A 26,840-nucleotide genomic window follows, 5' to 3' on the forward strand; every position below is an offset into this window, starting at 1 on the left:
GTTTCTAAAAGCATGCCGTCGGACCAAACTTTTTATGATTACATGTGTCACAGGTTTTATAGCAGTGATGAACTGACTGCTCTTTAATCAGTGATGCCACTGTGCATGGCCTTGCTGAGGATCTCTCCACATATGCACGCTCTCTTGAGCTTCCAAGTAACGTGATCTCCACTGTTGCACTTTGACATTTTACCTAAATATAAAGTGCATTTCAAATAAAATTACTATTTATTAGGATTTATCTCCGTCTGGCTAGCCTGCCACCCTAATCTCTTCACCTTTACCATTTTCTAGAGTGTACTTTAACTTTGCTCTGTGTGCAGGTCCGGTCTTGCCCTTCAGTTCCACGATAGTGGACTGAGATGGAATGGGTTTTTTTGGTCATTATTTATGGGATGCTTTGGACCTTGCAGAGGAAGAGGAATATGTAATGTCCTGCTTTTCTCTGCAATTACAATGTTTTTTTTTCTATTAGGTATATTTGTAAAGCATTTTTTGTGAAAAATTGATAGACTTTGATATTTTTTATTATGGTTGCGATTGACCTCTGCCAACTCAGTATATTAATGCATATAGTTTATAATGCATGTTGTTGGATGACTAGTTCCAAAACTATATATTTGTAGAATTTGTTCTCTTCAATTTATAATTTGATTCCACAGCTGAAATCCTTTGCATAGTTATGAGTCAAATGTCCTAGGGGATTTCTAATAATAACCCCTTCTATCGGGCAAAGGTGGAACTATAATTAGTGAAAGTGTAAGCAAGGGTTTGGATAGACTAACCAAGACCATCAAAACAGCAGCTGCCTTATTAAAAGTACGATCAGTGGCCTACAGTAGGCCTATACCCCAAATAACCAAAATATCCTGACTGAAAATCACATATTATGATTGGATTCCCTCTTTAGTTTATGTAAGATTCAATGGAGATACTCATAACTTCAGAATTATAGATGTGGGCGTATGCGCTACAATTCTGAGGAACAATGAAATGTGCGCGTAAAAATGTTACGTAATAACGTATAAAATACCGAAATTCTCTGATGTAGTTGTAATGCCAGCTATGGCCACAAGGGGACGCAACCATCTTGTTCTAAAAAAGTTAACGGTTCTTTGTGTTAGTTCTTCGTGATCGCTATTTTCATTTTATATGCCTGTATTTAATTGTATTCCTTGGGACAAAAATAAAGTGGTTGTTGACGTTGTGGTGACGATCTATGCGGATCGCAGGATGTTAGGGAATATTATGTCTGCTTTCATCACTTTGCTTGAGGTGGTTGGAGGTGGGGCAGTTTCTCTTTACTTCCTCAATCCATCCCCATCTCGGTAACTAACGTTATGTTCTCGAGCTTGTTTATACTGACTAGTCCACAACACCCAGCTCCACAGAGGAGAGGCGACGGATTATTTCCTCACATTTTCTTCCAAAAATACACATTTATTGGTGGAAGACTATTTACTGTTTGATATGGCTGCTATTTCAGCATGGTTTTGGAACGAGAGGTTTTGGCTCCCACACAATGTAACTTGGGCGGATCTTGCAGACCCAGCGCCTGGAGTGGAGTATCCAAAAGCTGGACACTTGCTCTCTGCCTTGCCGTTGGCTTTGTGGATCTTTGCCGTCAGAATACTGTTTGAGAGGTATGAACTGAGTACTAGGCGAGGTTACATGTAAAAAAAAAAAGCTACTAACTTAGTTTGGGTAAATCCAGTCTTGAAGATTACACTTCCACGTGCCATGATGACGAGTAAACTTTCACCACAGAAAGCATCAACCATAACTTGCAGTTTCCTGTGGCCACTTGCTCTAGTACCAAACGAACGGGTTCAGGCCTTATGTTAATTCAAACAACAAGCTAGATAGATGGCTTACAAAATGGTCAAATAGGTTGTTGTCACGGTGACGGTGTTACAGTAACTGGACACGTCTAGTTGTTGCTTGGACTGGAAGTTGGCTAATAGCATAGCAGAAAGCTAATTAGCTAGCTATCAATCTCTCCATCAACGCAAATCACGCTCGCCTTGTCCACAACAGTTAGCTCTAGCCTTGGCTGCATGCCAGCAAACAGACTTTGATCTATTAAGTTAACGTTGCCCTTGCTACAATACCATACTCGTGAGTTTTTGTTGTTAGATCATTTACAGTACATCCTGTTTAACCCTGGGAGTTTATCACAAACGGTCACAGCCTTAAGTATTAACGACTTGGGATGTTTCGTTGTTAATAACGCCTGAAAATGCTCCAGGCGCAACATAGCCTACGTGTTGTGACTTGCCGTGAAAGGTCGCTATTAGAACTACCTTTTTATAGTTCACTTTTACTTTAAAAGTTCTGCAAAAAAGAGTTTTGATATAGATGTGTTGATTAACGCGAACCCACGTCTAAAGTCATATTCATGATTCAGATCATACGATGCAGTTCATCGTTTTCTCTCTCTTGCCCTCCAGGCTAAGGGCCTATGGACCACTCACAGCGGTATTGATTGACATTATTTCTTAGTGTTGTCTTCCTGGAATATCAAAGCCAACAGCCCGTTTTGTTGTGAGATATAATGGCTCTTTGTTTAAGTGTCCATCGATCCAGATGCTGTATCACAGACTTCCTTGAGATATTTCGACCCAAATGCTATTTTTATCTGAAAGTAAATCAGGTTTTACCAGTGATTGAATGACTTTGCCGAAGCTACGTGGGGAGTAACCTATATGTGTAACGGGCGAAGGAGGTAGTGAGTAGGGGCAAATGAGCGGAGCAATAGAGCTAGAAGTTTCTCTCTGGGTTTACCCTTGTGCCGCCTTTGGGTCATTGTGACCCACCTTTTGCACCACGACGGTGGGTCAGAAAGACCCGAAGGCAGCACACAAGGAGATCAGATCAAACGGAGCTAGAGTTGTTGCTTTGGAACGGGACCTAGGTAACACAAGCTGAAGAAGGAGGGATTGTTTTTGAGGAGGATCCAGGGAGTGGGATGTAAAGGAAGATGGGGGACGATGCAAAACAGGACCAGGCATCCTGGCTGCCCGGTCCCCTTCAGGCTGTGTCCCTGGATGATGTCACCACTCTGGCTTGGTCCTGCTCAGTCCGGCCCACTCATTCATTTATTCATCAGATAACATCACACCACATCTCGTGTTCCTTCCCTCCTGCGTGCCTCTGCAGCACCAACCCACGGTGTCTGTCTGTCTTGGTTTCCGTGTTTTTCTTCTGTCTTTCACACACACACGCATATAAAGTAGGGTTTGTGGTACCTGGTATGGAAATGTATAAAACCTGAAAAACCGGTCGAAACAGAATCACGCATGACTGTCCAACCTGAGCTTTTGTTTTGTTTTTCCATTTTTTCCAAGTGCTGAATAAATGGGGGACTTCTAATGAAGAGGTGTGAGTGATGTTGAACTTGGCTCTGAGTCGCTCTCCCTGGCCTCTCCTTATTCTAGGTTATCTTCATAATCTTTGTTCAGGTTAAACTGCATTGTGTTCACACAGAGATACACATCATCAACAGATGTGTATCTCTTCCTCCATAATCCTTTTCTGTCCTGTTTAGTACTTCTCAAACTGGTGACAAGAAACATGGTATTGCTTCACTTTCAGAACACTACAATATCAATGACAGGCAGGACCGTGTTCAAGCCTGTAGCCTGCCTCTTTGAGAAGGGGTGGACTCCACCACCAGCAGGCGTATCTCTGGAATTGTAATGAACTTTTCTGGATCCAGCCGTTAATTGACCTGTCTTGCTGGTTTTGACTTAATACCTCACAGCTGCTCCACACAGCATAAACCATCGAGTCAAATAAATTACAACACCCAAATGAACTTCATAGCTTCCATTCTACAGCCAGTATCCTAAGGCAACCCGCAGACCTCCTTTCTGTTTGTTAGACTAATTTGTTTCCTGCAGACAGCAAACTGTCACCCCTCTCAGTCCTTCATGTACAGTAGCTGAGAGCTAGCAGGGTTGCTGTCACCTAGGTGGTTGGCCTGGAGGCCTGTCTCCAGGCAGCGAGCTGTGGTTACCGAGCTGGTCACATGAGGAGGAGAGACAGGGATGTTTTGGCATGTGACATAAACATGTGTATATCATAGACTGTCTCCTCTCTCCTATTCTCTTCAGATCAGGTGTGTCATTAGTGCAACACTGTGGGTGTTTCTCCTGAGACGCAGCCCTCAGGCTGGTCACACCCTGGCTCTTCAGGGCTCACTCTCACAGGCAGTAGAAGGGTTTTTCGGATGGCCTGGAGTGATGTTTATCGCACTCGCATACAGCTTGTTAAACCTCGTGTCTTAACAATGAACTATTCTCTCTTTGTCAAACGATTTTTTTGCACCATCCCCGTCTGTCCACATTCTTGTCATGTTATTTTATTTTCACTTCCATTACAAAACAAGTGGGGCGTTTAATTGTTTTCCTCATAATGAAGAGAGTGGCAGAGGCTGGGAAAGTGTGTTATTTGTGGTCAGTGTTGCTCCACACCACAGACAATCCTCTCTTCTACAACGGAATTCGCACCAGCGCTTTCACTACTGTTGTGACTTCCCACCAACAGTGGAGCGCAGCTCCACATGAGGAGAGGCCTGGCTCTCTCGCAATGCGCTGAGGGCTGTGGGAGGAGGGCTGGCCCGCTCTGTCAGTTTGTGTTAGGTTGGAGTTTTTATTTATGTTGGTTGAGGTTGTGTTCACCCAAAGGCCACACTACCTTTTCACACATTCATCATAACAGATCCAGACCCCTATAAGTGACGGGCCTTGCTACGCACAGACACACTTTGATTAGCCAAACAACGTCTCTTATACTGGGTACCTGGACCTGATGCATGTGTACTGAGATACCCTGGACATCATTCCCACACCACACTTAATATCTCCCACAGGTGTAGTGTAATGACATGCCTGTAAGGTCAATCAATGTAGATCAAACATGTCCAGGGAGTGAAGCTGGGTGTGTGGGAAAAACATGCTACATTACAGGCCTTGTTACAGACAGCGAGTGTGCTGTATGGTCTTGAATATGTCTTGAGTGTTGAAAGAGAATCTGTTCTGTTGGAAGGATTGGGATGGAAGTGTTCTGATGTGGGGCCTGCTTGTGGTCCTGCTTGTGGTCCTGGCAGGTTTGTCGCCAGTCCTTGTGCCCGGAGTCTTCATATCCACGCGGAGGTGTGCAGACGAGCCCAGCCTAATGCTGTCCTGGAGAAGGTTTTTACTTCCATCACTAAGGTAGCTGTCTATCCTTGAGCTGTCCATGCTTGAGGCTCTAGTCCACCTCTTCCTCGTGTCACGGCCCTCCTCTTTCTCTTTCTGCCTGCCCTGATCGATTGACTAATGGATTGATTGATTGATTTGATTGGTAACTTGTGCTGTTCCTCCTGTACTTCCCTTTCTCCTCCACTCTCCTCCTTAACTATCCTTTTCCTTCTCCACTCCTGTCTTTCTCCTCTCCTTTCTTCTCGTCTTCACTCTATTGCCCTCCTCCTCTCCTCATCTCCTTCTCTCCTACCCTTCTCCCCTCCTCCCCTGTCCTCCTCCTCCCCTGTCCTCCTCCCCCCTCTCCTGTATTTCCATCCCCTCTGTCCGCTCCTGTCCCGGCCGATCCACCAGAACCCAGACTCCTACCACCTGGATGGGCTGTCCAAGCAGCTGGACTGGGAGGTGAGGAAGGTGCAGCGCTGGTTCAGGCACCGCAGGAACCAGGACAAGCCTAGCATGCTCACCAAGTTCTGCGAGAGCATGTAGGTGATGGCCCAGCACAAGCTAGAGAACACGACCATCCAACCAACACAACCATCCAACCAACACGACCATCCAACCAACACAACCATACAGCTTCCCTGTCTGGGGGAGGGGAGGGGAGGGGAGGGGAGGGGGGATCAAAAATGTCTGTTTGATTATGGGTGTGTAGGAGTGTCAGAGGCTGGGGTTTCTTTGTGTGAATGTGGTGGATTGAGGCATGGGTGTGTAGAGGGGGGTGGGTGTAGTGGGTGAAGGTGTGCTTGTTTACTGTTATATAGTTCTCTGGGCGTTGTGTATCTCTGACCTTTTATCTAATGTATCTATTTAATGAATAGTATATGTAAATGGATGCATGTAACAGTATCTTACTTGGATATTTTACTGTTCTAAGTGCATATCCAAACATTGGTTATGTCCCTTTAGGAACAATAAAGTTTCATCTTATTGTACTGTTACTCTGTCATTGACTTCTAGGTGGAGGTTCATGTTTTATCTCTGCATATTTACGTATGGAATCCACTTTCTGTGGCAGGTGAGCTGAAATCTGTATGTGGTACATCTGTTATGTGGCAGTGTGTGTCAACATTAGTTTCAGAGTTGACATTGCGTGTGTGTGTGTTCTTCCATAGACACCATGGATGTGGGACACACACCACTGTTGGTACAACTACCCTTATCAGGTGAGACAGCTCATCTGTCACTTCACTTTCTTCTTTGTTCAACCAGGGAAGTCGTTCTGAAATAGACCCAGTACATACTGGGCCCAGGCCAAGAAAACAGCCATACACAACTTTACATTGATTTACATAACTTTACACAGAAATGAAAATATCTCCATGACTAATGACTGCCAAAGAACAACCAAATAAAGTGTTCATTCATTATGTGTGGGAATATATTTGCCATAATTTTCTTGTAACAGTGGGTAATTCTGTACTCCCTCTTGATATCTCCCACTCTGACCTCCCCCTGGCCTGACCTCTCCCTTGACCTCTCCTTCCCTCTCCTCCCCCTGGCCCCTCCTGACCTCTCTTCCCCCTGGCCTCTCCTCCCATCTCTTCCTCCTGGCCTCTCCCCTGACCTCTCCTCCCATCTCTTCCTGGCCTCTCCTCCTCCTGGCCTCTCCCCTGACCTCTCCTCCCATCTCCTCCTCCTGGCCTCTCCTCCCCTCTTCCTCCTGGCCTCTCCCCTGACCTCTCCTCCCATCTCCTCCCTCTGGCTCCTCCTGGCCTCTCCTCCCCCTGGCTCCTCCTGGCCTCCCCTCTCCTCTTCCTGGCCTCTCCCCTGGCCTCTCCTCCCCTCTCCTCCCCTGACCTTTCCTCCCCCTGGCCTCTCCCCTGGCCTCTCCTCCCCTCTCCTCCCCCTGACCTCTACTCCCCTCTCCTCCTCCTGACCTCTCTCCTCCCCCTGGCCTCTCCTCCCCCTGGCCTCTCCTCCCCTTGGCCTCTCCCCTGACCTCTCCTCCCCCTGGCCTCTCCTCCCCCTGGCCCCTCCTGGCCTCTCCCCTCTCCAGGTTCTGACTCCTGGGATGTTCTACTACTACGTGTCAGAGCTGGCCTTCTACTGGTCCCTCATGTTCTCCCAGTTCACTGACATCAAAAGGAAGGTGAGAGAGATTTCGAAATAATGTAACAATCAAAGAAACCGTGAGAGAAGAAAAAGAAGTTCAGTGACCCAGCCCATAAGGGAATTTGCCCTTTACACACTTGGCATTTCGAAACAAGGATATAGAATAGTGTCTGGTTGTAATGGGAAACGCTGTCGTGATGTTAAGTGAGGAACTGCTGTTACAGTAATATTTGGTACGACCTTTGTTCACAGAAGCATTTAAAACGAACTATTGTCTGCTGTGTGCTGCGATGGTGCGAATGAGAAAGAGAGAGAGAAAAACTCTCACATGATCGAGTAAAACTCTTTCAGTATATCAGAGCTTGGTCCCAGCCCTGGCTGGTTGCCAGTCATGTGACTCCAGGTCTGGATGGGAGACCTGTGATCATGCAGATTCCTGGAAGCAGAAGGTGAATGGTTGTAGGTAGGACAGCTGGAGAGTTTTGTCTTAGTCAGAGTCTTCCTTAAGCATTTTGCTGTTTCATTTTAGATGTGAAAGAAGCACTTGTTTAGCTGGTTGACAGGCCTAACGAGAGAATTCCTGCATTATTATATTATCTTTTTTGTTGCGCAAGACAGGCAGCTAGGCTGTTTAAAATCCAACTGGAACAGACCAGTGTTGTGTCGGATATAGTGTATTATTACCCAATGTATGGCATAGCCCTAAGACTATACATTGTAGTTTTGTGGCATTTCAGCTTGAAGAGAGAGAGACATTTGTTCTCTAGGCCTCCCTCACTGTAGCGGAGCTAAGGCTGGTCTTCATAGCAACACATCAGTCCTGAGGTAGACCCATAGCAACACATCAGTCCTGAGGTAGACCCATAGCAACACAGCAGTCCTGAGGTAGACCCATAGCAACACATCAGTCCTGAGGTAGACCCATAGCAACACATCAATCCTGAGGTGGACCCATAGCAACACATCAGTCCTGAGGTAGACCCATAGCAACACATCAGTCCTGAGGTAGACCCATAGCAACACATCAGTCCTGAGGTAGACCCATAGCAACACATGAGTCCTGAGGTGGACCCATAGCAACACATCAGTCCTGAGGTAGACCCAACCAGTGACATCTGACCCTCGCTCCCAGCTGTAACTTACACGTCCTCTGTATGTGTGTGTGTCATGTTCTCTCTGTTTATGTGTGTGAGTGTGTCTCTCTCTCTTTCTGTGTGTGTGTGTATGTGTGTGTCTGTGTGTGTCAAGCTTCTGTTTGTGTGTGGTTGCATCTGAAGTCGTTAATCTCTGACCTAGCTAATCCTTCCGTCTCCTTTGTTTGTGTCTGTTGGTTTGGACAAGAAATAGGATCTCTGTAGGTCACCGATTTCTGCATTAACGGCCTGGAAGGACACCAGGGGGTCATGAAAGGGTTTTCCCAGACTATCCTGAATGTAGACCTGCTAATCCAGGTGCTTGAGTAAAAATCCAGTAAGGGATTAGGTGATGAGCTAACAGCCCAGGGCCTTCTCTCTGTGTCTGCCAGGGATCACACATCTAGCAACAGTCACTCAGGGACATTGCAGTGCCACTTGTTTCTGTCAGGGCTTCCGTGACAGGAAGTGTCCCGTGTTTCCTTTCAGGACTTCCTGATCATGTTCATCCACCACCTGGCCACCGTCAGCCTCATCAGCTTCTCCTACGCCAACAACATGCTGCGGGTGGGCAGCCTGGTCATGTGTGTCCACGACTCCTCAGACATCCTGCTGGAGGTAGGAGGAGGAGGGGGGGGGGGGGGATGCGGATGGACCTGTAGGGATCCAGAGGTGTCTAGATCCTATCTCCGCTCATATTGGCGTGTGGGAACAGTTGCGAACCATTTGCATTTGAATAGACTTTCAGTTTTCTCTCTGTCCGCGCAGTAGACTGTAAACTTAGAAATAGCAGAAGAAATAGCAGCATGAGTTTACCGTAAACTCTGACTCATCTTTACTCTGTCACGTCCGATTACCACAGTCAGCGTCTGTGAACTGAGAGAAAGATTGAGAAAGAAAATCCCTTCAGCGACGTTAACATACTGTGTTGTCTTTACTTGCCTCTTGGATCTCTTTGTTTTGTAGGCTGCCAAGCTAGCCAACTATGCCAAATACCAGCGGCTCTGTGACTTCCTGTTCGTAGTGTTTGGAGTGGTGTTCTTCATCACGCGCCTCATCATCTATCCTGTGTGGTGAGTAGTTTGGAGCAGGTGTGGGTCCTTAACAGGCCAGGCTGTTCTGAGGCGTGTGTAGAATGGACCAGGCTGTTCTGAGGCGTTTGCAGAACGGACCAGGCTGTTTTGAGGCGTGTGTAGAACGGAACAGGCTGTTTTGAGGCGTGTGTAGAACGGACCAGGCTGTTCTGAGGCGTTTGCAGAACGGACCAGGCTGTTCTGAGGCGTGTGTAGAACGGACCAGGCTGTGTGGAAGCACTCCAGCCTGAGCACCTGCTGTGAAGGAGCTGTCATGTCCAGGTAGTACGCCAGTCACTGCTGGGCCTCTGGTGTTCATCAGTCCAGGCAGACGGAGGCTCTGCGGAGCGGAGAGGCAGACAATAGGGAGGTCCCTGAGGACCGCTGTAACCCGAGCTCCTGTATTTAGTGTCTGGGTGTGGAGATGAAGCCCAGGCTCAGGAGGAGTGTAATCCATCCCCTGGCGTGTCTGTGCGTGTGTGTGTATGTGTGTGTGTGTCTATGTGTGTGATGGCAAGGGTGTGGGGTATGACACTTGACAAGGGCTTCTTCTCTGCTGACCTGACCATAGGTCCAAAATGAAGAAGCAAAGTGTACAGCCATCCTTCCATTCACTGAAGAGACATTTGGACAACTTGTTTTAACCAGGAAAGGGGTTGAAAGTATTTAATACATCTTATATTTGCTAAATAATAGTAGGGTTTCTTCTGTAGTGTATTCAGGTCACACCAGTTTATTTTCTCATCCTGCCAATGGTCAGGCTGTCACTGAAAATGGCCTTTCCCCATTCACTGGCCTGGAAACATCAAATTAAACATACATAAATATATGTGAATGAATAGTTAAACATTTTCCATTGGACCCAGAGTACAGACTGTTAGTTAATCAAGACCTTATGAGGAAAGTCCCACTGTTTAGTCCTGACCTGTTACATCACCAAGTTGTGTCCATGGCGATGTGGAAAAAAGGCTTGGTGCTGTGTTTGTCTGACGTGGGACTCATGCTAGCTCAGTGAACAACAATGTAAAGATACAACCTGTGTACACGTGGGTCTCGTGGACACATTCTTATTCTGTAGTACGTGTGTGTGTATGTGTGTGTGTGTGTGTGAGGGTGCACAAGTGGTTGTGTGTCCACATGCCTACAACATACTTTTTTTCTTTTCATAATCATTTATTCATTGATCTGTTCTTCCATCCATCCCCCCCTGTCCCCGTTGCCATGGCAGGATCCTGAACAGCACGTTGTTTGAGAGCTGGGACATCATCGGGCCCTACCCCTCCTGGTGGCTCTTCAACTCCCTGCTGCTGGTGCTGCAGGTGCTGCACATCATCTGGTCCTACCTCATCGCACGCATCGCCATCAAAGCCATGCTGCGGGGAAAGGTGCGTGCTTCCGCCTGTCTGTCCTCCGTATGCCAGCTCACCCAGGTGCCGCGTGGAGCAGCTGCAGGGACAGGCCTGGGCAGGACGGGCTCAGCTCTCAGCAGAACACCTCTGCATGTCAGATCTGCACCCAACACAGGACAACCGATCACCGGGTTGTTTTTCGTAAAAAATGTGCTTCCCTCTCTTCTTGTTGTGCTGTAGATGTTGACAAGCTCTGGCGTCTCTCTTCGCAGAAGCAACATGTTTCTTTTCCCTCTGGGAGGAACGAGTGTCCCCTCTTCTTTCTCCACCTGTTTCTCCTCCTCTCGTTTCCCTCTGTCTGCCTGACAACATTCCTCTTTTCTCTCGCCTGTAAGTTTCTCCCCTTTCATTTGTGATTTAACTTCTGATCTTATTTCCTGCACTGCTTTCATTGATTTCAATTTCCTGCATGTAAGAGGATTGTTTCCAACTCGGAAGCACCACCTTGTGGCACGTTAAAGCACGCACAGGTTACGTCAGGGTCACAGCTACACACAGCACATACGCCTGCGGATCAGTCGCAAAACCCGCCAAAACCTTTTTGTCTTTCTGCTGTAGGAATGCATGTCATTTCAGGTCGTACAACAATACGAAGTGGTCTCTCGGTACCAAACAAAAATAAACGCCAATAGTTTGAAGATAAGATCCCAAATCGTAACATTAATGACAGCGTGTGCACTTGATCGTGTGTCTGACAGGTGTCCAAGGACGACCGCAGCGACGTGGAGAGCAGCTCAGAGGACGAAAGTGACCCGACCAAAGAGCGCATCAAAGCCCTGTCGCTCCGGAGCAGCTTCCCTAAGGGAGAGAACGGCACCAACGGCACCAACGGCACCAACGGCCACTGCATCCCCCGAGCCAGAGCACACATCAGCCACACCTGCTGACCCAGGCGGGCCCAGCTGGAGGCAGGCCCACTCCGTCCAGACACCCCCCTCCTCCTCCTCCAGAGATGCACTGTGCAGTATCTACACTGTGCAGTATCTATCTCTGTCCTCATGAGGTCCCCTGTTCCTGCTTCCTGGCTGGACTTTAAAGGTTCCTAGCCTTGTTCTTATCTCCACCACACAGCACTTTCACAACTTATTGACGGGCAGCAAGAGAGTGGACACAATTGTTTTTTTTTTTGTGGACATTAATTGGGATGTAAGAGACACTAATGTGGAAATTGCCTCACCAAGTTCAAGAAAATATTCAGTCAAAATGTTTTCTATGATTTAGTTATGGATGGACAGGTCTGTCAGCATGTGAAGTACTGGAGATTGTTTTCTCTCCCAGTTTTATTGGTTAGATGAACTGGACTTTTACTTACTGTATTTTTTTTATATACTGATCAATAACTTTTAGTCTTGTTTTGTCAATTCTTCTTAGAATTTTTGTCCACTACTGTGTGGAGATAATGTTTGATTGGTCATGACTTCCTGTTCACTAATGGACTAAATCACAAAAAGATTGTTGTTGGACTACTTATAGAGACATATGTATATAATTGTTAAAGACATTTAATAACTTTAAATTACAACCAGTTGTACATTGACAGCAGTGATCCTTGCCATCCCCATCATTACAGATGGATTTGGGAGATGCGCTGAAAACATTTTCATTTCAGCAAACCGAAAAACCCCAAATAAAGCGATCATTTTTAAGTCCAAGAATTTTGTCCTTGATTTTAGCGATGGACAAATTTAAGGAATTAACATATCCCTTCCTGTTATGTAATAACGTCAGTCCTTGAGGACGTCAGGGTCCTGGTTTTCTGCGGCGATCTTGAGCTCTTTTTGTCGCTGGGAAAAACGGTATCCACGCATCACACATAGGTATCCCCCGTAGAGAGTCAACACCATCATCGTGGCAGAGAACCCCCTGTACCCGTAGTCGGCCAGTCGCCTTGCCAACATATTGGTGGTCAGCCTAGGTGGAAAGAAAACGGGGTTTGATAAGTACGAAACTCTTAACAGCAGGGTTCTCCAAACCTGTTAATGGAGAGCAACTCCCGTAGGTTTTCACTTCAACTCATTAAATATGCACGCTTGATTCAATTGATTAGCTGGTTGATAAACTAGATTAAGTAGGGGATGGAGCAAAAGCCTTTACAGGCGGGTAGTTCTCCGAAAAGGTTTGTTGAGCCCCGTTGTTTTCAGCATGGCAAACGTACACCCTCTTGTAAACACGGAAGGTACACTTCATATGAAAATATAAACGTATTAAGGCTTTTACCAAAGAATCCTGGTGGATATATACAAAGAGAATAAAGTCCCATGTTGTTGTCTAATAAACTGATCAGCTACCTGTGTATCAGGCTACCAGTGTGTGAGTACGGTAGGTTAGTCCTTGCTGGACAACTAGTAGGTAGCTAGTAGTAAACTATCAAGATAGATTTGCGCTAATTGTACACTTCCCTGCAGAAATAACCTATTCACCTTCCCTTTTCGGGTTCTGTGTTGATAATATAATATAATTACCTTTCTTAAAATGGGAATGACAGTCTTGTTTGATATTCCTCTTAATGTCAGCAAACCATGCAGTGGCTATATCACGGAGCTAACAACGCAACGCAAGCTAACAGCACCCACTTTCGTAACTGATCTTCAGTGTCTTCCGTCGGTAGTTAGTGGAACCCGGAAGTGAAATGTTTCCTCTCGGATTTATTTTGAAGTAGCACACGTGGCAATGGCAGCTTGTGTGAACGAGAACGCAGCAAAGGAAGTTTTAGATGAAAATAACGACCCAGGTGCTGCTCCTTTCGGAAATTTCATAAACTATTATACATTTAACCCGCCCGAGAACCGTTTGAGTCTCATCCCGCAAACACTTATTCATGATTTAGGGTACAAGGCCAGTCGTGAGACCATACTGTTACTAGATGTGGGTTGCAACTCGGGGGTAAGTTGGCAAACTTTACATCTACTTAAAACGGGACTTAGCTTATATTTTTTTTCATGGGTCCCTTGTATTAGTCAACACGATACAAAACATTATTTATGTATAGTGTGTCAGTGTTCTGAGCGATTTGTCTTTCATCTTGCAGGATTTGAGTGTGGCTTTGTACAGACATCTTCAGCAGAAGTCCCTTTCCCTAGAGGTTACAGCTGGAGAAGGAGAAGCAGATCTCCATCTCCTGGGCTTTGACCTAGATGAATCCCTCATTGCTCGCGCACAACAGACCAACCCTTTACCCCAAAACATTTCCTACATTCCCCTGGACATTACGCAGGACGAAGCCAGCCAGAGACAACTAGAAAGCTATCTGAGAAAACACAGTAGCTCGAGCTTCCATCTTTGCTTGTGTCTCGCGGTCACAATGTGGGTCCACCTGAACCATGGTGACGCAACGCTGCTGAAGCTGCTGTCCCGGTTGGCGCGCATCAGCCAGCACCTTCTACTAGAGGCCCAACCGTGGAAATGCTACCGCTCTGCTGCCCGTCGTCTCCGCAAGCTGGGTCGTTCGGACTTTGATCATTTCAAGGACCTGAAGATTCGCGGTGATATGGTGGAGCATGCCCGGGGACATTTAGAGAAGCACTGTGGGATGGAGCTGGTGCAGTGCTTTGGCAGCACTACCTGGGATCGCAGGCTGCTGCTTTTCAGAAGAAAAGTTGGACATTGATTTAAACTGTAGGCTTCATATTAAAAGTTTGACAACCCATATTTTGTCTTCTTTACCAGTGTTTGAGGATTACAGAATGATATAACGCTACGTCATGATGTTCACATCTGTGGCGAAGGAGAAGAGTGAACAAAAGGCCTTTTTGGATTTAATAATTTTAATTACAGAATTCTAAAAATAACATTACATAAAATGTATTTTTAAAAGAAACCATTGAATATTACAAAGGTCTCAAATTCTGCAAAGTTAGGATATAAAATCTCTGAACAATGGTGCATAATTGAAAAGAAAAATAAATTTCATAAAATGCATATATTAACAGTTCTACCACAAAAAAAAACAAGATGGGCACGAAGTTCAGACCGAGATGAGATGAGTAGCTACTGCCAAACCACAACAACCTCTCCTTTACAGTGAGGAACAGAGTTGAGATGCACACCATAAACAGTTGTCCTGTCCTGTTTATGGTTTAACAAAGAGTTGCGATTTATACACTGGAGAAAAGTTTTTTTTATATATTTTTTTTAAAAAGACTACAAAAGTGACTTGGTGACTGCTCCCGTTATATTCACTCATGTCAATAGGGGAACGTCAACCCTTACACTGGCCTTGGTTTCACAAACACACATCGTTTCCACAGGTTATGCTGTACAATGCTTGAACAGTTGCTAATCTTATGATACCTGGTACATATTAAAACTTGGTACATATGCAGCCTCTCAGACTGGGACCCTTGCTACATCGCCAGAACTCACTCATTCATTCCTATAGGCTACTGTACAATTGTGGGCAGTCAGACCAACTGAGCTACTAACGCCACATAATAAATACCAGGATGTCAACCAAACGAGGAAGTGGTTGAACTGTGTGGCAGAAGAGAAGGTGAGTTTCTACTGCAATGAAACATGCCTGTTCCATGTAGTCTTGATCCTGCACTTGCCTCATGGTTTACATTACACCTTGGTCACTTCACCTGAAGCCCTTTATCAACAATAAGACCCCCCCCTCCCCCCTCAGTATCACAGATGAATGTCCTCCTCAGCCTCAACCCCCCCCCCCCCCCCCACACACACCAGACAGAGCCTCGTCCTAACAGAGGTATTTCATGTCTCCAACTGTACGGGAGACTTGTCACATTATTGGTAAACAAACGCATGTGCACTGAGAAACGAGATCAAACAGTTGATTCAGACACATTCCTTTTAGAAGTATCTGAGCTGGTTCTACCACCAGAGGTCTACGGGGAGCAGCTTGAGCTGTTCCCCGCTGGGCAGTAGTGGTTCAGAGGCCCGAGAAGACAGAAAAGAGAGGAGGCAGACTGCATGGGAGAGTCGGGGGGGGGGGGGTAAAGACAGAAAGATATAGAAAGAGCGAGACACACAAGGACGATTCAGTACCACGGAGAGGACAGGTGGGGTGGGGGTGCTGTGTGGCTGGTTGGAGTTTTACTAGTTTAACTTCCCGTGCTGAGTCAGCAGCGCTGTTTGTTGCTAATGCTGTCTGTTTCCATCAGTCCCCCTGAGTTAGTGGCCGTGGAAGGCAGAGAGCCTGTCGAGGCCTTCCTGCCTGCCTGACGGCTTGTTGGTTGATTAAATACAAAAAGGAGGAAGTAGTAATAATAATAAAAGAAAAACGATCACAATTAGCTTTGGAGAGAGCAGAGTAGAGTGAGCTGGCTGTGCTGTCCTCCAGTCTGCTAGTGGAGTCTGTGTGAGGGTGCTGGTAAGATGGAGAGGGACAGTCCTGGAGGGGTGAGGGGCTGGTGGTCGCATCGTCTGGGAGATCCAGCTCACCCGAGCCCTGCTCAATCCTTTCTGGAGGTGGGGGAAGGGGGTGGACGCGCCTCCCCCGGAGAGAAGAGTGCTTGTTCTAGTGTGTGTGAAAGTGAAGGTGTCTTTCTGAGCACACACACACTTTTGTTTAGCATGTGTGTGTGCGTGTGTGTGCGCGCAGGTGTGAGTGGTCATCAGTGCCTTGGCGCAGGTCTGTTCTGCTGGCGAGTGGTCTGATCTGGTGCTGGTAAGTTGCTGACTTTGTCAGACAGACAGACAGGTAGGTAGACAGGCAGGGGCTGGGCACCAGGGGCTGGGCACCAGGGGCTGGGCACCAGGGGCTGGGCACCAGGGGCTGGGCACCAGCGGCTGGGCACCAGCGGCTGGGCACCAGGGGCTGGGCTGTGAGGGGCTAGATTAAGGCAGCCGTGTCCAGCAGGGCTCTGTTGGGGTCCAGGCTGGCGAAGAAACGAACATCCTGGTCCTTGTCAGCCTGCAGCGCCATCACAGTCTCCTCCAGCTCATCAGAGTAGGCACTGCCAGGCTCCTTGAAGTACGCTACACACACACACACATTTGTTTTACTATCCTTAAACAGGTAGTAGTAATGACTACTTTTTGATTGAAGTCGATGTCAGAGCCCTCACACTTCTATACTTCAACTTGAGTGAAAAAGTGTAGTGTCAGTACTTCAACTTTTACCTCAGTCTTTTTAAACATGAGCATCTGTACTTCTACTTGAGTAGTGTGTGTGTGTACTTTTGCCATCTCTGGCCCTAACCCTTAATGCAATTCTAACCCTAAACCCTCCCCAGAAAAAGCACTTGATGTTGTGGGGCCCAAGAAAACATTGTTTTCTACCTTTCTCCATGACGCTCTGCCGCAGGGCCTTGGCCACCAGCACGCGCACGTTGGCCACAGGGTCGGAGGAGAGGCTGAGCAGGCTGGGGAGAAGGTGCTGGGCAAACTGCTCCATGGGCATGCAGTCCTCCTCCACGATGGCCTGCACACACAGCAGACACAGGGAGACCAGCAGGTCAGACACACAGCACAGCAGCAGACACAGGGAGACCAGAAGGTAAGAGACAGCACAGCAGCAGACACAGGGAGATCAGAAGGTCAGAGACAGCACAGCAGCAGACACAGGGAGGTCAGTAGGTCAGAGACAGTACAGCAGCAGACACAGGGAGATCAGAAGGTCAGAGACAGTAAAGCAGCAGACACAGGGAGACCAGCAGGTCAGACAGGCTCATGGGCAGATACAGCCAGGAATGTTCGGTAGTAAGTGGACAGAGGCAGAGCGGTGAGCAGCATCTGGCAGATAGACAAGGCATGTTGGACTGTTGTCTGATGGGACACGTGGTGCGTTACCTGGCAGATGAAGGCAAAGGCTTGTCGGCCCACCCACTTGGGACAGTGGCAGAACCTGACGATGAGCTCATTAATGAAGTTCAGGCCCAGGTCATGAGCTCCACACGCGTACAGCTTCTGAAGGATCTCAACCACCTGAGGAGACACACAGCACTTCAGGTATGCGCTGTCAAGTAGGGCTGCAGGGGAGGAGTGGGAATGTGTGTGTGTGAGAGAGAGAGATAGGAGATGAGTGAGCAGGGCTCCTGGAGATCTCACCAGCTTGTAGGAGATCCACCGGACCTCAGACACCTTGTCTGAACAGAGGGTGAGAGCTATCTGTCTGAGGTAGTCATACACATCATAGTGGCTGTACAACTCGATGATCAGGATCAACTGCCTGGTGGACACACACACACACGCACACGCTCTGTTACAGAACACACGGCTAGATCCATGAAGATAATGTCAATAACCCAAAGGCACCTACTCTGCCAGCTCGTATCTGAACCTCCAGTTGCGGCTGTTGTCTGTGACCATGAACTCTTGAAGCTGGTACAGATACTCCCTCCGCTTGTCTGCGTGGAGAAGCTGCAACACACAACCACCACCATCAACACCCTCCTAAACACCATCATCTTCAACATCTCACCATCATCACTATCACCAAGTTCATCATCATCATCGCGACCACCTTCATCACCATTCATTTTTGGCCAAGGTCAGAAAAACCTGAGCCTTAGTGGTTTACTGGTTGTTGTCAAGATCAAGGTCAAGTGTTGCTGGTCTTATTCCTGACCATAATGGGGATGAATGAAAGGGGTGTCAGGAGTCGGCTCAAGTCATGGAGGAACAGGTCGCCCTCTCGTGGAAGAATCCCACGTTTCAAACAGGGAGGAAGGAAGGAAGGGATCGAGGGAGGGGGGGGGTGAGCGGGTACCTTGAGGAAGTCGTAGAGGTGTTTGAGGACCCCGATGCGGACCTCGTCCAGGTCCTTGAGGAAACCGTTGAAGATGGGCACCAGGTCTGCAGCCGTGAGCTGGTCTCCCAGGATCACCGCCAGCTCATGGATGGAGAAGGCCAGGGTCCTTCTCACCTTCCACTGGGGAGACAGAGGTGGAGAGAGAGAGAAAATATTGATTCACATTCAGTTCTACACTACTGCTGTGAGCTGAATCAATATGGAAACCCAGGGGCGCAGGTTTTATGATCAGTGGGTGGGACAGGTCATTGCAAATGTATCCCCTTTCTTTTTGATGACACAAAGCTATATTTAGCGGCCGCATCCTCAGAAAAATAATTTAAAAAATTAAAACAGGAGAGGATGTTGGCCGGCTCCGAAACAGGAAGTGTGTGAAGGGGCCGGCGGTGCCCACCTGGACATCCGTGGCCAGCGTCTCGTAGGTGTCCTTCAGGCAGTGCCAGTTCTGCCGGCCCAGCGTCAGGGCCACCCCGGGCAGGCTGAAGGCACAGTGCTTAGCTATCTCTGTGTCCACCGTCTGAGCCCGGGCTGGGTCCGTCATGGACAGGTACTGGTCCAGCAGCTGCTGGGGGATCACGTTCTGGAGGAGCAGGAGAGAGGGGAAAGGAGGACAGGGTGAAGACGATGGGGTTATGGAAGGAGTCAGATGGCTGAGCGGTGAGGGAGTCGGGCTAGTAATCAGAAAGTTGCCGGATCGATTCCCCACTATGCCAAATGACGTTGTGTCCTTGGGCAAGGCACTTCACCCTACTCCGGGGGAATGTCCCTGTACTTACTGTAAGTCGCTTTGGATAAGAGTGTCTGCTAAATGTAAATGTAAGGACAGGACGGACAGACCGAGGGGTGTTAGAGAAGGTGCGGCTGGACTGAACCAGTCTGTCGGACACTCACCTGAACCTTAGGTTTTTCCTCATACACCTGACCTGAAGAAGAGGCATCCTTCCTCTCCTCCTCCACACTCTCAATCAGCTCAGACTCCTAACAAAACACACACACTCAGTCATGTGGAGACGATGGGGGCCCTCTATAGAAGCCTCAGCGTTTCCCCCAGTGTCTTCCTCTGGGTGAGGAGGAGGACTGTGGACTCACCACACTGCTGTGGTCAGAATCATCCCGTACGAGGACGGGGGAGTCTGAAGCAGAGTCCTGGTTCTCCTGGGCATCTGCTTCCGCTTCCGTCTGGGTCTCGGCCTGCTCCTGGGTGGGGCTGGGCTCCGCTTCCAGCGTAGGAGCTGGGTCTGACACCTGCTCCTCCGCTGCCCCGCTCTCGCCGTTCTCCGATTGGGCCTCCAGAGCTTCGCTCTCCTCCATTTGGATGGCTGCTGGACTTTCGGACTGGCTTTCGGACTGGCTTTCGGACTGGCTTTCGGACTGGCTTTCGGACTGGCTTTCGGACTGGCTGTCAGGCTGACTTTCTGATTGGCTCTCCAGCTGGGCTGCCTTTAGGGCGGCTGACAGCACAGAGACTTGAGCTGTTCAAGGACACACACAAACACACACACAGAGGTTAGCACACATTTACGCACATACTAAACTCCCAAAATACCACTTTGCAAACTAGCAAATAAAAACGTTGTGGATGTGCGTCCTCGTTCGTTCTGACTCACCCTGTACGTCCGGGTCATCCATGTGAGGCTGGAGGCAGTCCAGAACCTTCTGAATCTGGGAGCTGGTGGCCGGTCCCTGGCTGGAGTCTAGCCCCCGGTACTCTTCCTCTGTCTCCTCCACCTCCCCATCCTCCAACTCCACCTCTCCCACCTTCCTCTCCTCCTTCTCCTCCCCCTCTTCCTGGACCACGGGCCCCTGCAGCATCTCCAGATCTCCGCTGATGTCCGGTAACGGAGGTCTCCAGTAGTGGAAAGAGTTAAAGTTTTCGTCCGTCTGATCCGACTCTTTGCTGTTTTCCGTGACTGATACGGGCTTGTGGCTGTGGTGGTGTGTGTGGGGTCCATGTCCGTCTCCAGAGCTGGAGGAAGGGGGTCCGGGGCCCGGGTGATCCACGGCTCCATGGTCCCCCCTGGAGAGAAGCTCAGGGGCGGGGGTGGCCCGCCCGTCCTGGTTGGCTGGGGTGTGACGGCCGGTCCTGCCCGCCAGACAGCCTCCAGACTCAGAGCAGGTCATGGAGGACTGGATACACAGGGGCGACTCACTGCCAAGGAAGCACAATTAAAACAAACACAATTAGCACTTTTGCAAGTCACTCGTTGGTTTAATTTGGCTCAACCAAATCAAGCGCACCCCATCTGTATTTTCCAGTGATTCGACAGTATTAGAGGTTGGCTTGTTTTGTACCTGTCAGAAAAACACCTGGGCATCTCCAGCAGGGTGCCGTCCTCTCTGAAGAGGAGGCCTGTGCTGGAGGGGTTGGCGAAGGTGGAGATGAAGCGTCCCAGAGACTGGAAGGCTGCCTGACGCACCTGGACGAGCAGGGGAACACAGGGGGTCACTAAACACACACCACTGGAACACCCGTGATGTCAATCCAGGTGCTTGTACCAAGCATCAGTTAGTAGGTAGCAGTAAGTTAGTAAGCATTTTAATAGGGCCTTATTGCTTTTCTCATCTTGCAATAACACCCCAACCCCTCCTGAACACTTAAAGTCTCCCCCCCCAAAATATGACCTATTAACTAACTCTCATTACAAACACCTGGATATAAAGTGTTACCCACATCTGTATCTTTTCTTTCCTACCCTCAATCAATCCCCCCCCCCTCCTCGTCTCTCATCACCACCACCCACCCCCCCCCTCTCCATGCCAGCAAAGCTCTTACCCAGCGGGACTGGTCACTGATGAGGCTGATGAAGAGAGGGGACAGTTTAGTGCGTCGCACCTCCGGGGAGGTAGAGTTGGAGACGATCATGAAGCACTCGGCACACGCCTTCCTGATGCCCCACAGGCTGTCTGAGCACAGGTCGAAGAACTTGGACATCTGGAACAAAGGCAGCGCAGCGCCGGCAGGAAAAACAAACACACTGTGGCGGTTAGAACTGGCTAAGAAATCAATAACATGGAAGCAGTGCATATGTGTGGTGATGTCAACATTGTCTGGTTCTCACCAGTAGTTTCTCTGTGGCATCCTGACCCACGATGGAACAGAACTCGCCGAAATTAGCTGCACACACCTGGGAGAGAGGGGGGAAAACACCACAATAAGGACGTGTCTGTCTGTCTGTCTGTAACCTATTTAACTTGTTTATCCCACTAACAGGGAGAATGTGTGTCAACGCTGACACGCATTCCAACGTTCAACAACAGATCGTCCCAAACACCCTGCCTCAGCCTGCAGCAGCTACGCCACGACTCAAATTCCACCCAGACAACAACAACCCCTCTTGCTCAACAGCCCAGCGACCCGAGCAGTGTTCATCCTCACTGGGGTCTGTGGAAGAGGAGAGGTGTGGAGGAGTTCCTTGCGGACTTGGAAGAGCCTGGCGTCGCTGCACAGCTCACAGAAGCGCAGCAGGAGCAGGTGCTCCACAGTGTCTTTACTCAACATCGTCACCAGCTTGCACATGATCTACAGAGAGAGAGAAAGAGAGCGAGAGAGAGAGGGAGAGAGAGAAAAAAAGAGAGAGAGAGCAAGAGAGTGGGAGAGAGGGAGAGAGAGAGGGGGGATAAGGATCCGTGTAAATCCTGAGAAACCAAGTAGAGAAACACAAGCTTCTCTCGTCCATCTGCACCACTGTACTGATCTGGCATTGATCAGACTGGTAGCCCATGGGGCTGGAAGTCTATGAACCCCAAATCAGTCTGACTGTGGTTTCAGGGTGGTGGGGGCCATGGGGGGGGGGGGAGAGGGGGCAGCCTTACCGCCACGGCTTCTATCTTGTAGTCATCATCACTGCTGGGCTCTGTGAGGTCCAGGAGGACTGGACACACTTTGGTCTCCATGTCGGCCTTGCAGATCAGACCCTGCTCCAGCAGGACCAGCAGTGCTGCTTGGCTGGTCTTACGCACCTGCCACACACATCAGTGTTTCCCTCAGATTAGAAAAACTATTTGTGGAGGGGGGCGGGGGATGTTTCATATCGGGGGGGGGGGGGGGGGGGGGGGGGGGTGGTGGGGAGGAATTCAAAATAATTCCTTAGTTAATCATTTGTTACACAGAACTTTATTACATTACAAATTAATCCAACAAAATGTTTCACACCTTCACAAAATCAACAACAACAAACAATTTCTGCATTTACAGGTAGCAATGCTAGGGCTAAATAACTATTTAACTGGTCGGCTCCATGACACCGGGTAAGTACCTAGGGTTCCTAAAACTGCTCACCAAAAGAACGAAGGGGAACCCATTCGTCTAGCAGATTAAGACATGTTCGTAAGTACCTAGAGAAAAGTAGCCTCAACTTTCCTAGACCTTTAGCTACGGTACTAATGCTGAAGGCTCGTTGATATAGCTGTCTGTCTTACTAGAACGGCGCACGTATGCATAGTTGCTAACGTGTGCTGACGTTGTGACTGTGTGTGACTGTGTGTCTGTGTGTGACAGAGAGACAGGTGAGTGACAGAGAGACGGAGGGACAGCAGGGAAAGGAATTGCAGCTGAACCAATACGCTGCGTGTTTTAGCCTAAATAGTGTTAAAAACATGTTTTTTACGAAACGCATGAAATGTGGTGGCTGGTGTTGATTCTGTGGCGCACTGCCACAAATGAGTCCATGTGTGGGGAAACACTGCACATCAAGTTTCACAAGATGCCGAGCACACACATCTGGCCATACATCCATAAAGACATGCTAACTATATTTTATATGAATCTGCTGTAGAGGTACTAGACATAAAAGCCTACATATCAGATAAGAAAAACTTTAGTGACAAATCACTCACTCAACCTGCTTGAGATAATAATCTGATCTCAGCTATCTAACCCTAGTTTAGCCTGACAGGTGTGTGTGTGTGTGTGTGTTGCCAACCTGGTTGTTGGGGTCTGTGAGGTAACGCACAACGATGGGCACCAGGTATCTGGAGAAGGCTGCGGGGAAGTTGGGCCGATTCTCGTGTAGGAACATGGCGATGTTTGGGACCTGCTCCATGAGCTCTGCACGCACTGTGGGTTCTGAGACACACACATGCACAAGAGGCACACGCATACACGCAAACACACACCACGTTGAAACATAGGGGGGAATGGTCCTGTGCTAGATGTGTTTGGATTAAACGACACATTCACAAATGTTCAGGTTAACTACAATATTCTAATGGCTTTGATTTGGCCTCTGTCCCAGAAGCAATTACATTGGGAATTTTGGGACATCATAAACACAAAACAAACAGTCAAGACAGACAAACAAAGCCAATACCTCCATCTTCTGACATTCTGGCAACCGTTTCCATGACACTGATAAAGTCATTCTCATTGTCACTGAACTCTCGAAGCACGTCAAGCAGCCCGCGCGCCACAATCTGCCTAGAAAGCAACACGAGCTCCAGGTTAGTCCGGCCTGCAGTGTGCCATTACCTACTGAGCCACACTCCAACAAAGCACCAGGCCTCAGACACATCCAAAGCTTCAAACTAGACCATAAGATTGTTAAACATGAGATGAGTTGATAAGTCACAGTTCTGACACTGGTTTCAGAGCACATTGTGAATATAAATCACGTCACGTGTTTGAACGTGACTTGCCCAAAAAAACACTGCCATAGCCCAACAAAGCAGTCTGCTCACAAATATGTACATGGTGCTGGAGATTTGCATAAGAATGTTTTAAATTCCTCCTCTCTAACTGAAGCTTCTAACAGGCGGAGGGAGGGTAGACTAGGCCTCTTCACAAGTTCAACTGGGGGCAGCAGAGCACAGAGAGGTGTTAGGCTCCACATCTGAGAGGCCAAGCCACAAACCCTCCCTGAGACCTGTCAACCACCATGCAGGCAGCTGGGGGCAAACAGCACAGACACACACACTGAAACACACTGTGCCTGGAGGGAGAGAACGACATGCAAGGCTTCCCACAAGTTCACAGGGTGGGGCCTGATAGAGACATCATGAACGGGCCTGATCTGAACTAGGGGACCAGTTATGGGCAGCATCGTTAGCAACGGTAGGCTAGGTGTTGTTGCATTCCTGAGCTATGGAATTGGTCCAGGTGGTTTTTGCCCTGCTGGGTAATACACAGGAATGTAGATGGAACAAGATATTACTTCATTTTACTGGTGTTGGACTTTGTTCTGGCACAGCATTCCAGTGGCAATACTAAACATTTCCTTTAGCCTACCATCTATAAGCTAGAAGAGACTGGGTGGGTGTGTGTGTGTGTCCTTTTGCTTTTACTTTGTAACACTGCCAGTCAGGAAGTTGCTTACCTGTTGAAGACATTCTCACTGAAGGCATATTTCTCTAGCCTGCCTAGAGGAGTTAGGTTGTCCTGCCCTGCGTCCAGGAACGCTGTGATACGGATACCATCGCACTCTGATCCATAGTCATCAAACCCAACTGGGAGAGAATACAGTGACAATGTTAGTGTGATTGTACATGTGTGGTCTATATGGGCTGGCCTTACCAAGAGAAACAGCCTTGTGTTATTACCCCGGCTGATTTCCACAATGAGAAAATGTAGCAGATCAGAAGTTCAGGTTGTGTTATATGTGAGGCATTTAAGCCTTTGAAAACTGGAAAGTCCCTTCGTTAACAACAATATCCAAACTCAAACTAAACTTGAAATGAAGGCTTGAGCCATGCACGCGTTCAAAAACGCAATGTGATTGAGAACACTCACAGTCATCCAGATCGTCGTGACCATCTTCAAAATATAAAGACAGACCTGAGACAATGGGACAGAGTAAGAGAGGCAACAATGTCACTAACATGTAATCAACATACTTTCCCTCCCTCGTATCCAAGACAAGGAGAGGGGCGGCTGGGCATCTCGGGCATGACAGTGAGTAGGCAGTGGTGTGGCGGTGACTGAAAAGGTTTGTGCCGTGCTGATCTGAAAAACTTGGATCTGGTGATCTGGTGAGACGTTAATGGATCTTGTTGAGGTGAAGGTCAGAACTAGGTGAATTCATGTAGACTATGCACAGGATCTTCAAGCTGGGATTAATCTTGTAATGTGCATCGAAATTGCCCAACAAACATCTAAGATCACTTGGCCACTGTTGTCAAAGATAAAATTGCCTAACACATCCTCTGGGCCTGGACAGAAGTATTAAGCAGCAGCTGACAACTTCTTAACTGGTGTAGCCACTAGCACAATAGCTATAACTTAATATTGTCATAACGAAGACCACCCATTTAAAAATAGCTATGTTACAATGTTTACCAAATGGAACACTGGCTGCAGCGAACCTGCTACTACTGCAGCTAAATTAACGTTATTTACACGGTAAAACCCCTCCGTATTTTGACCACAATGTGGGAAATGAACATGACACTTCAGCTCCGCTTGAGGAATGACTCGACGTGTGCAGTCAATAGGTGGTCAGCAAGCAACCTGGTTAGCGATCTGCGTAATGTAGGCCTATTTGTTATAGTTTTGAGCTGGATTTGGTCAGCTTAAAAATCAAGCTAGTGAGGCTAGTTGCTTGCTGATCAACTAGCTAAGCTACCCTGCTAAGCTAACAGGGCTGAAAAGGTCAGATAACTCGATAGGGTTTGTAATATCAAATAAATGAGCAGTTAATTGTTAGTCATCATTATTACAATCGCGCCACCACATCCCAGTGTCTATGAGAATTCTTTTTACAGAGTGTTGTCAATATATAACATCCACGGGAACTGGGTTGGCTAAACTAGGCAGTATCGCGGCTAGCATTGCATACCCAGTCCTGTACTGCAGTACTAGCCGCTGCAGCGTTAGCTTTCGCTTGACAACACCGCTTGCTGGCCATGTAGGCTAGCCTTCTCGCTTGAAAACACATTAAAACAAAGCCTACAATAACAAATTGGGCGTTACAGAAAACACAAAACTTAACAGACAAAAACCATATAAACCCTTTTGTCAAACAGTGCGTTGTTTAAGTTTTGGAATAAATGTTATGATAGGTATATTACCTGCCATCTTGATTATCTGCTCGGCGAGCTGCCGTGTGGGTTGTCACTCAACGTTGCCAGCATCGGCAAACTACTTCCTGAAAGCACTTCCTGATGTTGTTTTTCAACCGTTTTTATTTGTTAAACAATATTTTTGACACATTGAACGCAAAGTATGTAGATATACAAATGAACTAGACACAAAGGATGCTTGACAGCTTCTTATGTTTTCTAAA

General features: G+C 47.9%; 4 protein-coding genes across 7 annotated transcripts; 2 read left to right on the forward strand and 2 right to left on the reverse strand.

Annotated features, from left to right (window-relative positions):
• Positions 1-81: 81 nt before the first annotated feature.
• Positions 82-12,568, forward strand: cers5 (ceramide synthase 5). The gene is made up of 11 exons (XM_084704768.1): positions 82-156; positions 324-1,643; positions 5,111-5,216; positions 5,598-5,728; positions 6,204-6,261; positions 6,359-6,409; positions 7,243-7,335; positions 8,921-9,049; positions 9,398-9,504; positions 10,733-10,889; positions 11,612-12,568. The coding sequence occupies exons 2-11, from the start codon at positions 1,471-1,473 to the stop codon at positions 11,798-11,800; spliced, it is 1,194 nt and encodes a 397-aa protein (XP_084560894.1). The 5' UTR covers positions 82-156; positions 324-1,470; the 3' UTR covers positions 11,801-12,568.
• On the reverse strand, positions 12,400-13,534 carry cox14 (cytochrome c oxidase assembly factor COX14). Its single transcript, XM_084704772.1, has 2 exons — positions 13,376-13,534; positions 12,400-12,824 (listed from the first exon to the last, which is right to left on the reverse strand). Exon 2 carries the CDS (start codon positions 12,809-12,811, stop codon positions 12,638-12,640), a length of 174 nt encoding a protein of 57 aa, XP_084560898.1. The 5' UTR covers positions 12,812-12,824; positions 13,376-13,534; the 3' UTR covers positions 12,400-12,637.
• Positions 13,535-13,536: 2 nt separating this feature from the next.
• On the forward strand, positions 13,537-14,559 carry bcdin3d (BCDIN3 domain containing). Its single transcript, XM_084704770.1, has 2 exons — positions 13,537-13,796; positions 13,942-14,559. The coding sequence occupies exons 1-2, from the start codon at positions 13,584-13,586 to the stop codon at positions 14,518-14,520; spliced, it is 792 nt and encodes a 263-aa protein (XP_084560896.1). The 5' UTR covers positions 13,537-13,583; the 3' UTR covers positions 14,521-14,559.
• A 1,027-nt stretch (positions 14,560-15,586) lies between these two features.
• ppp4r1l (protein phosphatase 4, regulatory subunit 1-like) lies at positions 15,587-26,825 on the reverse strand. Of its 4 annotated transcripts, XM_084704773.1 has the most exons (20): positions 26,626-26,824; positions 25,349-25,393; positions 24,936-25,065; positions 23,934-24,040; positions 23,547-23,689; positions 22,438-22,584; positions 22,036-22,144; positions 21,684-21,748; positions 21,398-21,556; positions 20,917-21,041; positions 20,232-20,773; positions 19,714-20,096; positions 19,516-19,602; positions 19,019-19,204; positions 18,583-18,744; positions 18,133-18,233; positions 17,922-18,042; positions 17,664-17,798; positions 17,154-17,295; positions 15,587-16,850 (listed from the first exon to the last, which is right to left on the reverse strand). In XM_084704773.1, exons 1-20 carry the CDS (start codon positions 26,630-26,632, stop codon positions 16,705-16,707), a joined length of 3,042 nt encoding a protein of 1,013 aa, XP_084560899.1. In that variant the 5' UTR covers positions 26,633-26,824; the 3' UTR covers positions 15,587-16,704. The 4 variants fall into 4 exon arrangements, with proteins under 4 accessions (XP_084560899.1, XP_084560900.1, XP_084560901.1 ...); XM_084704774.1 differs by lacking the exon at positions 19,516-19,602 and having other exon boundaries at positions 26,626-26,825; XM_084704775.1 differs by lacking the exons at positions 25,349-25,393; positions 26,626-26,824 and having other exon boundaries at positions 23,934-24,733; positions 24,936-25,003.
• Between the last annotated feature and the right edge of the window lie 15 nt (positions 26,826-26,840).

The sequence above is a fragment of the Hypomesus nipponensis genome, chromosome 9 (genome assembly GCF_054491055.1).
Source record: "Hypomesus nipponensis isolate SF chromosome 9, ASM5449105v1, whole genome shotgun sequence".
Taxonomy (NCBI): Eukaryota; Metazoa; Chordata; class Actinopteri; order Osmeriformes; family Osmeridae; genus Hypomesus; species Hypomesus nipponensis.